This window comes from Equus quagga, chromosome 22 (genome assembly GCF_021613505.1).
Source record: "Equus quagga isolate Etosha38 chromosome 22, UCLA_HA_Equagga_1.0, whole genome shotgun sequence".
Classification (NCBI taxonomy): domain Eukaryota; kingdom Metazoa; phylum Chordata; class Mammalia; order Perissodactyla; family Equidae; genus Equus; species Equus quagga.
The window spans coordinates 36,815,543-36,826,511 of NC_060288.1; the positions used below are offsets into that span (position 1 = coordinate 36,815,543).

At 48.0% G+C, this 10,969-nt stretch overlaps 1 protein-coding gene across 2 annotated transcripts in view; it reads right to left on the minus strand.

Moving 5' to 3' along the window:
• Nucleotides 1-10,969, minus strand: part of MYOM2 (myomesin 2) — a 92,511-nt gene that overhangs the window by 40,128 nt on the left and 41,414 nt on the right. For both annotated transcript variants that reach the window (XM_046648741.1, XM_046648739.1), the window contains 7 exons: nt 10,433-10,616; nt 9,475-9,649; nt 7,498-7,619; nt 5,756-5,943; nt 4,147-4,273; nt 1,831-2,009; nt 413-527 (listed from right to left, as the gene is read on the minus strand). In XM_046648741.1, coding sequence (XP_046504697.1) covers nt 413-527; nt 1,831-2,009; nt 4,147-4,273; nt 5,756-5,943; nt 7,498-7,619; nt 9,475-9,649; nt 10,433-10,616 — 1,090 coding nt within the window. The remainder of the gene's footprint in view (nt 1-412; nt 528-1,830; nt 2,010-4,146; nt 4,274-5,755; nt 5,944-7,497; nt 7,620-9,474; nt 9,650-10,432; nt 10,617-10,969) is intronic.

Genomic DNA, 10,969 nt, shown 5'->3' on the forward strand with positions numbered 1-10,969 from the left:
CCATCCATCCATACATACATACATACATACACCTGTCCATCCATCCATCCATCCATCCATCCATTCATTCACCCAATTCATCCATCCATCCATCCATCCATCATCTACCCATCCATTCAACCATCCATCCATCCATCCATCCATCCATTCATTCACCCAATTCATCCATCCATCCATACATACATACATACACCTGTCCATCCATTCACCCAATCCATCCATCCATCCGCCCAACCCATCCATCCATCCATACATACATACACCCAATCCGTCCATCCATCCACCCATCCATCCACCCATCTATCCATCCATCCATCCATGTAGACATACATAATGCATGCATACTCTCCTTCCAAATAATTGATGTTCTAAATGTTGTGCTATTTTGAGCAGCTGAGCAGTCAAACCTCACCTGGCCTGGCTTCCACGAGCACAGGTTCAGAAGTGTCCGAGGGTTTCCCTACCCCACTTGCATTCACTGCCCGAACTCGGAAAACATAGGTTTTGCCTTGGTGCAGGTCACCGACCTGGAGAAGGCAGAGCAAACGTCACATGTGAGTAAATGAAGATGACTTCATTACTTTTCACATTTTATTATGAACCTACTTTCTCTTTAAAAATAACTTATTCTTCTTGTTGGAAGAGCTCTGCACAGTAAGGTAGAAAAGCAGGAGGGAAAAGAGACCACAATCATTTACAATCTTACAATCCTTACAAGAATCAACAGATTTGCTGCAATTCTGATATATTCTCTTTCTTTTTTCTTTGCACATTTTAAACAAAATTAAAATCATATCGTTTAGTTTGTAATCTGGTGTTCATATTGAACATAAATCTGTTGAACCAAATATTATTTTAAATGTGATTTTAAACTGTGTGAAATATCCCATCATTTGGACACATCAGAATTAAATTGATCTCTTCTTGTGTGTATATAGATTATGTGTATTATAATTTGCAGTGATAACCATAAATAAAACACATATTAGCTAATTTCTAACAATTTATCCAGCTAGATTCTTAGAAGCTGATTTGTTCATTCAAAGGAGACTGATCTTGTTTCACGTTACGAACTTGTTTTCCAGAGGTCCCTGCACACTTACGCCTCTGTAGACGTGCAGCAGTGCGTCTAACTCAGGTGTGGGCTTTCTCTAAGTACGGGGTGTGTCACCTCTCTGTATAAACCACACCGCAGAGCCCACAACCACAAGAGGAAAGCCTCTGTACAAGGGCAGCCGGGCCAGTTAGCCAGGGCACAGCGGCCTGTGGGTCTGCGGGTGGTTGTCACAACTGACCCCGTGACTGGTAAATTCTAGGTGCTAAAAATAGAAGTATTTACAGAAAGAGAGGATAGAGAAATTCACACATTATAAATCCGTCCAATGTATTAAAACTGTGTGCATATATGTATGTGTGTACATTGTTTATCAGATAGACTTCTATTAGAATCACAAGAATTAAGTAAGTTAAATACAGGACTTGAAGTGGAAAGACAATATTAATCATTTCTGTGGAAAGCACACAAACACAGCCTATAAACATACCAGTCTCAGCTCTCCCAGCGCTGTTAATGGTTGTTAGGCTACAATAAATGGAGGGAAACAGGCGGGCGTGGACCGTCCCCACCAAGCACATGGCCCCTTGTGGGGTGTGAGCAGAATGGCTCCAAGGGCTTCACCACCACCTGCTGGACCTGCACTCTGCCACCCGCTCTGCTGCCACCAAGATGCCCTCTCACTGAAAGGGCTCACGGGGGGCGTCGAGCTAGTCTGATACGGCGTCAAAAGCACTTTCCCAGAAGGCAGCGAGTCACCGGAGGAGTGCCCTCACCTTTAAGTAACGATTCGCAGTCGTCGCCTCATTCACGGTGACCCATTCTCCAGCGTCTTCTTCCCTATAGTCCACGAAATACCCAGAAACAGGACTGCTGCCAGAGTACACCGGGGCTTTCCACAGCATCACCAGCGACGTGTCCCTGACCTCGCAGAACGTCAGATCGTAGGCAGGACCTGAAACGTCGAGTTTAGTCTGCACACGTGCACGCACGTGCCAACGCCGCGCATCTGTGCCCTGTGCACACGCAGCTTCCTCAGGAGCCTCCTCACCACCGACGTCACTTTACTCCTCACTAAATGTAGAGACTGCCTTTCTCGGGAGTGGGCGTGAGGAGCGGGGCTGAGCCGGGCGTTGGGAGTTGGGGGAGAGTCTGGCTTCATGTTCCTGCAGCCTCACCCATTAGGCATCCAGGTGACTGGGATAACTTGGGATAATTCAGGAGCCCACATCACTCAGTCAGGACCAGCAGGTACGTCTCACAGGGAGAAAAGGTGTGCAGAGAAGGAAGGGCACTCATGTGACCCGCCCACCGTGCTGGAAACCTGGCCATCACACGTCTTCCTTCAGAGAACCTGACCACCTGTCAGCTAACTGGTACACCTGCCAGCTAACCAGTCCACCTGCTGGCTAACCAGTACACCTGCCAGCTAACCAGTCCAACTGCTGGCTAACTGGTACACCTGCCAGCTAACTGGTACATCTGCCAGCTGACCAGCACACCTGACGGCTAACCACTACACCGGCCAGCTGACCAGTCCACCTGCTGGCTAACCAATACACCTGCCAGCTAGCCTGTCCACGTGCTGGCTAGCTGGTACACCTGCCAGCTAACCAAAACACCTGCTGGCTAACCAGCACACCTGATGGCTAACCACTACACCTGCCAGCTAAACTGTCCACCTGCTGGCTAACTGATACACCTGGCAGCTAACCAAAACACCTGCTGGCTAACCAGTCCACCTGCCAGCCAGCTAGCCAGTCCACCTTCCAGCTGACTCATGCACCTGATCCCCCACCACATCACCCTGCCTTCCACAGACGCCCAAAGCGATTCTGCAGGGGTGCGGCCCTGATTCCCCAGGCCCAGAAGAGGTTTGGGCATCAAAGGGAAGCCGGCAGCAGCTCCATGGTAAGTAAACCACACTGCATCCTCTGAGCATCACTCAGTCATTTCATATGAGGCCCCATAAATGGTCTGGAGACCTCAACAGCTTTCCCCTCCATTCACTTTCCCAAGGGGCAAAAATTAATTTCTTTACAAAAAAGGAAAAGAAGAAAAAGCAATATGATCTGGCCACAAAATTGAGAAATAGTCTGAGTTTTTGGGTTTTTGAGCTTTTAGCCTTCAACTGTATATTTATTGTTTTGGGGTTGTTTTGTTTTGTTCAAAATATGAACCAGGGGCCAGCCCTGTGGCAGAGTGGTTAGGTTCACATGTTCCGCTTCAGTGGCCCGGGGTTTCGCCGGTTCGGATCCGGGGCACGGACATGGCACCGATTGTCAGGCCACGTTGAGGTGGCGTCCCACATGCCACAACTAGAGGGACCCACAACTAAAAAACATACAACTATATACTGGGGGGATGTGGGGAGAAAAAGCAGAAAAATAAAAAAAAGATTAGCAACAGCTGTTAGCTCAGGTGCCCCTCTGTAAAAAAGAAAAAAAAAAATGGACAAATTACCCATTGTGTTTGGGTTCCTGAGGGAGCGAATACAAAGAAACTAAGGGCCGGTACTTGAGAATTTGTGAAAACAGCTTTACAATGCAGAGTCCTAAATAAGTGCAGATTTGCAACAATTCCACATTTTGGGACCAGAGGCCCAGGATCCCCAAATGGTCCCGGGGCTGGAGAACCGTAGCTAATAACACACGCGAGAATCCTCATGTCACGCTCTGCCTCAGCTCCCGCCTGGGAGCCGTCTTCCCGGGTCTCCCTGCCCCTTTGGGAGGAGCTGGATGCAGACGGCCCCGACCAGGCTCAGGCTGCAGCATCACTGACTGTGGCGAGCCAGGCCTCGCTCTGCAGCTGGGACAGGTGTCCCTTCTAGGTGCCTCCATCCTGCCTCAGCCTTCAGCACTGATGGCCCCTGCTTGTCAGCTGCTGACCTGTCTGAACGCTGCCCAGGCTCCAGGGCCTGGGTCCACGTGCCTCACAGCCATGCCCCGGTGCCTGCACAATCGTGGAGCTGCCGCACGCAAAATGACTGGAGGCCTGCTGGCTGCAGGCACCGGGCCAGCGCATGCAAAGCCGCCTCCTTACCTGGCCAGCCCCCTGTGCCCCCGGCGGGGTCCAGGAGCGAAGCGTCTTACCAGGTTCGGGCATGGTCCAGGCCTCACACTTGAAGAGCTCACTGGGGTCAGACGGCTGCCCGATCCCGGCCAGGTTGGTGGCAGCAATTTTGAATTCATATGATGAGCCTTCAGTCAAGCCGTCGACCTATTTAGATTTTATTTAAATTAATACGTGAAATAAAAGCCGCATTATAATTTATTGAGGAAAAGGAGTACTTATGATTGATTTGTAGAACGGAATACGAGGGTGAGGGACCTTGTCAGTCAATTCCACTCCGTAATCTGAGGAAGGCTGTTTGTATGTCTGCCAAGTTGCAGTCACTACGTTAATCCTGACATATTACGCCTCGTTCATCCCACAGACGCTCCTGCAGGCAGCCTTAGGGCAGACAGGGAAACTGAGGCTCAGAGAGATGAAAGGCACAGAGAGCAAGCGGCAGAGCAGAGGTGAGGGGACCCACTCTCAAGGCCACGTCCTCCTGGCAGACGCCTGCACCCTGGATGTCGTGGGCTGGAGAAGGAGCGTCCTCGTGGGCCGTGGCCTGGCCATGTGATGCCGGGCACCCTGTCACCATCTCCCCGCACACTGGCTTGAGGTCCCTTAGGTCTCAACATCTACGTTCCATGGCCGCTTGGCTCTGCCTGGTCTGCGCCACTGAGGACAAAGGGAAGGCCTGGACCAGGGCCAGCAGCCCCCCCTCGTGGCCGGGAACATGGGAACGAGCTGGAATTTGGGCAACACATGTCATAATATACACAAAATATATGAGAGGTATATATCATATAAATATAATAAGGTAGAGTCTTCTGCAAGGCCGCGATTAGACTTTCTGGCAGTCTCCTCCCCTACCAAAAAACTCCTCATCTTACATCTGAAGAGAGTCCCGTGAAACAGACTCATCTCGCCACTGAGGGAAGGATGCGGGCTCCCGTCGCCAGCCGCCTCGGGCAGCCCAGGTGCAGCATAAATGCCTTCCTCTCTTGTTTCTGTCACACACGAACTGTGCGGTTTGTTGTTCAGATGGAGTATGGCAGCCTCAGAGAGAGAAAGAGAAAGCCCGCTGGCTGCTAAGGGTTTGCGTCTGGGTTTGATTCTGGATCTTTCTTACTCCAAACCCGTGTACTTTCCACTCTCTGCACCTGGGCACAATGGGTATTTGGGCAAGTGACTGCTCAGAGGCTGAAATACAAGCTTGTTAGGAAAATGGTGATAAACGAACAGAGGGGCAACATCCTTCTTCTGCTAAGTACTTGCTGAGGACAGACTCTGTCCCTTAGGCCCGCTCTGCACAAGGATGCAGGCATCCTGCCTTCCCCGGGCTCATGGTCCACAAAAGCCATGTTGCGACCGGGCCTTGGAGGCTGGGGTGCTGTCACAGCAGCGTCACTGTCAAACTGCCCCCTTACTTGGCTTTCCTCCTCTTCATTGATTCTCAGAAAGAACCTCTTCCTCAGATGCTTCCCCTTCTAGAGCTCTGTGATCTCAGGATGCTGTGCATTTTTTTAAATCTATTTTTGTTTCTCTATCAAATTATCTAATGTCACTGAACTCTGAAATACTGAGTGGAGGACGCTGCCCCAAATGTGCATTCACGCAGCAAAAAAAAAATGAATCCGTAAAACCAACCGTCAGGATCCTCTCCTGGATGGGTGCGGCGTTGACCTCATGCCAGTTTTTATGATGGGCCTCACGCTTGTCTATATAGTAACCGAGGATGGGCGCGCCGCCGCTGAATTTAGGCACCTTCCAGCCTAGGGTCATGGAATGGCCGTCACAGTTCAGAAGGGTGATCCCATAAGGATACGATGGGACGGCTGCAAGGAAACACAGCGGGAAGGGACGTGGAGCTCAGCTCAGCTTTCCTTCTCGTTACCCCACCTCCTGGGGCCGACATGCAGGAACGAGGCGGCCCTGAGCACCAGGGCCCTCTCTCCCTTCCTTGGCCTACCTTCTAACCATCTTGGTTTTCATCTCTTCCTTTAAAGAGAGTAGGCAAACAAGAAAAAGTTCCTCTCACATATGTCTATTGCTATTTCTAAACACATCGTCCAATATTTCAATACTGCAAGGGCAATGCATTATTTGAGTCTGGCCTGGACACTTGAAATAATAGGTTCTCCCCCCTCATCCAAGGAAGACCTCGAGAAGGAGTTTCTCGTTGCGCCCACGAAGAAGACACTGTACCTCTCGCAGCTGGTGACCACGAACATTGTTTCGGTCAGGAAGTCATTTCCTACATAGTCATAAAACTTCACATGCATTCAGGGGAGTATGAATTCATATTCCCCATTTTGACACCATATTAGGAAAAGGACCATCCTTTCCTAACTGGTTGAGAAAGGATGTGTGTCTGCTCCCCCAGAGTCTGAGGAAGCTGTGGTCGTCCTCTGTGACCCGGGATGCAGGGGAGCTGAGAATGAGCTGTCCTTACTGTAGAGTAAAAATGGAAATGATTGGTTTTCACGTGGTAGGAATGGCTTAAAAGGACAAATGGGAATGTTTGAAAGTCCCCGTGGGAGAAATTGGTAGATTAGAATAACGACCTTAAAACAAAGAAAGATGGATTTTTTGCTAGATTGCTCACCTAAGTGTTATCAGATTTGACATTCCTCAGAAATGATTTTATTTATTGTTAGAAGAGAAACCTTAATTTCCAAAAATGTTCTTAAATTTGGTTGGAGACAAAAGTAACGAAACAGCAAAACATTTCTTTCAGAAGTGAAGTGAGAGTACTATGAATCAAAGAGTGTCATATTTGACATTCCTGATTCAAGATGTTCCTGAACATTTTGAAGCTGTGGTGCATTTAGTATGAAATAGCCAGGGCAGCAATTATAAAACTCAGAGCTACATAGATCAAGTTTTCTAGGGTCGTCACTGCAATTTAAGGCCTGAATTGTTCAGTTTGATCAAAATAATTTTTAAAGATCACTATTTATGAACAAAGTTACATAAACATTTGAAAATTTCTGGAATGATTTATTAAAGTTCCTTGAACTAAAAATAGCTAAAAAGGCCATTGACGTTGTTTGGCATCTATTTTGAAAAGCCACGTTCATCCCCTATAGCCTATGTTTTAACGTGAGTACGTGAGCTTGGAAACAAATGTGACCTCTAATAAAATTTTCTGGCTTTAATTTGCGTTTTATTAGCATATTCTCATTTCTCCCTCTCACACTGGTATTTCCAAGACAAGTAGCCGACCGACAAGAGGTTTCCACAGAATTGCATGTTCTCTGCTCAACCATTTACACCCACTTTTTTCCTCTGGTAATATTCCAAATGGCATCATAAATGTTTATTTGTGCAGAAATTAAAATGCACTGGAGAACCGAAAATTGGAGCAGAACAGCCCCTGAATGACTCACTGAGGGCGGCCTGGACCTTTATGACGTCAGACTCCTGCGAATTCTCGCTTGTCCCGACGGCATTGACGGCTTTCACTCGGAAGATGTATTGCTCGCCAGTGGTCAAGCCGTGCACCACAAACCTGAGAAAAACAGGAAGCGGGCCTGACTCCAAGACTCAGTTCTGTTTTTCTCCCACAGCAGAAGTAAAAATCGTGTGAAACACTCCACAAAAATTTTCCACTGGGACTAAAAGGAGATTTAGTGATTTGAGTGCCTTACGTATGCATAGAATCAATCTATTTTCCTTTCAGTGGTAGTTAATTCATTCAAATCAATGTGCAGGTCAGAAAGTAAGGCAGCAACGCCCAGTGACATCCAGGGCTGAAGCAAGTCCTGCTCCTGGCATGGACTGCAGCCGCGGACACGGTCGGAGGGAGCAGGGAGCCAGCCGCTCGCCAACCCTAAGTGACCTCACTCAGTGTCAACGACACCTGCTCTGCCACTTCCCCTTCATCTCCAAATTTTCCAGGTTTTTTCTGGATCAAAGCTCTATTATAAAATAGTCTTCAGCTCCTTACCTATGAGAACCCCATGGCTGTCAAACTTAGTGAGAAGTAGTTACTCTTAGGGGCCAAAAGCTGAAACGCTGAGTTCAGACGAGGCTCGATTATGGGCTTTAACACTTAGACTTGGTGTCCTTAGTCAGGTTCCTTAACTGCTGACAGACTTTGTTTTCCCACCTGTAAAGTGGGGTAACAGTACCCGCCTCACAGCATCGTTGCTAATACCAAACCAGGGCAGTGTGTCAGGACTCAGCACAGTTGCTGCGCTTGTGGTGACCGGTCAGTAAATGGAAGCAGTCCTCATTTATCTTACAGAGTCCGCAAACACTTATTAACCACTTATGAAATTCCTGCACTAGGGGCTGGCCCCGTGGCCAAGTGGTTGGGTTCGTGTGCTCCACTTCAGGGGCCAGGGGTTCGCTGGTTTGGGTCCTGGGCGTGTACCGACCCACTGGTTTTCAAACATTACTGTGGTGGCGTCCCACATAGAGGAACGAGAATGACCTACAACTAGGAAACACAACTGTGTCCTGGGGCTTTGGGGAGAAAGAAAGAAAAAAAAGAGGAAATTGGGAATAGATGTTAGCTCCGGGCCAATTTTCCTCAGCAAAAAAAAAATCCTGCACTAGAATAATACTTTAAGTTTTTTGTTCTGAGAGATCTTTCTGCCTTTGCTGGCTATGGACTGGGAAGAACATCTAACCGTTATTCTCCTAAATTATCTCTCTTCTTTTCTAGTCAGAGCTTTTTCCAAATTATTAAAAAAAAAAAAAAAAGATTGGAAAGGGGAAGATGGCTGAGCCATCATTGATAACCATCCACATGGGAGAGTCTGACAGCTGAGGCTCTTTTCCTACAAAGCGTGTTCTGGAGAACATCTGATGAACCCAGACGACCCTCAGCACACCGGCCACAAAGGAGGAGGAAAGGCCAGGAGCAAGGATGCTCACTTCCCACAGCAGAGGGAGCTGGTGCCGCCCCTGCGAGGGTGAAGCCAGGTCCCCTGAATTGGTCTCAACTGGCAGCTAGGGGAGACGACTGTCAGTGATGTGAACCAAGCAATTTCAAAGTTTCAAAAAATCACAGAAAAACTAAAGCACCTTTCACGTCATGGTTGCTATTTCAACCCTCCTTTCAAAGATAAGTCAGAAATGCTAATTACGTCAGAAGGGTCAGCGTTCTGGAACTCTTCTTTCATCAATAGACAACTCATTTCGGCCAAGTGTGCAGGAACTCACTCATCAGCTTTAAAATCCTGCACCCCTTGTGGGCGGATGAGAACACAGGCTCATTTGTTCAGAGCCTTCACAGCTGCCTCTCTACATAGCACACCGTCCTCTGCGTGCTGTGTGACTCCTATCTGGTTGTGCTTCTTGGTGGTGGTTTTGGGGCCTCAGGGAGGCAGGCAGGGGGGCTCCGGGCAGGGCTGCACCTGTTGTAGCCGATGGGCTTGTGATTGCACGGCTCCCAGACATTGGACCCCGCCACGCAGCAGTCCACGTAGTAGCCCAGCAGGTCGTCTTGCTGCTTCGGTGGTTCCCACTGCACCACCACCGACGTCTTTGTGTTCCGCGACGCGAGGACCCGGCCGGGAGCCGAGGGAATGACTTTGCAGAGGACACAAAACAAGTGGTCAGTGGTATCAGAGTGGAGGAAGACGCCCCAGAGACTGTCCCGGCCTTCTGTCCACAGGGGAGGGAAACCCAGGCTTGGGGCTCAGGGGGAAATTAGGACAAGCAGGAAGGCACGGGGAGACGCAGGGTGGGCTGAGAGCCAGAGGGGACCTGGCAGGGGCTCCACAGTCCTCTCTGGCCCTTCCCGACTCCAAAGGAAGGGCATTACAATTACAAAATCTCCTGCACTGACACTAGAAGCATTGAAAAAGATCTTCGCTGACATAAATGCTTTGGCCAAGTGGGTACTATTTTCAGAACGTAAAACTACCAATTGTAAGAAAATAAGACACATTTCTATCAGATTTATCAGAATCTGTAAAAGGACTCAAAATAAAATCAAGATTTGACCGTGGGTCTTCTCACCCAGCACAATTCAGAATTTCTATAATCTGTATCTGACATCTTCAGAGAGGGAACTTCCAGCCATACAGGCAAGAAACTGAAGTGCGTTTAGGGCTGGATTTTTTTAAAAGTAATGATTGCCTAATAACATTTCTAACCCATTTATCAGTTTCATAAAAAGATGGAACTTTGGAGAAATGTTGAGAACCAACCAAACTATGGCAGAGAAGTGATCATCTCTTGTCAAATGAAATTTTAAGGCAACTTGAATTTTAATTCATATGCACTGTTAATGTCATGACAGGTAATGACATCCACGGTCACCTTATTGGGGCCTGTCCTAAATTTTGGTCATTCACTGTAGCAACTCACCGATCGTATCCTGGGCCTGAATGGGGGATGTGATCTCTGACGGTTCGCTCAGCCCGTGCTTATTTGCTGACAAAACTCGGAACACGTACGATTTCCCCTCAGCGAGATCGAAGACTGCGTATCGAGGGGACCTCACGGCCGTCTGGGCGTTGACCCGCTGCCAGCTGCCACTCCCAACCACGGACTGCAAGGAGAAACGGACTTAGGATAGGAACCCGAGAGACCCCCAAAAACGTCTTGATGGAAATACTCCGTTTCAGTTAACAAAATTCCACCTGAGGAATGTCAATGTACTCTGCATACTGGGCCGTCAATAAATCTTTTCTGGATTTTATTAAAAAGGAAGCCAGAAGTAGGTAAGAAATTACCCAAAGTTGGAAATGCTTGCCAATAATAATTTTTTCATGAAAGCAAAAAAACTGTCAAAAACTTTAGGGAATCAATACATACATCACAGTTTAAGTAAAATGGAATCAACTATAAGTAATTAAAGATAATTAGGACTATATTCATAAAATTCCAACATAACTCAACTGA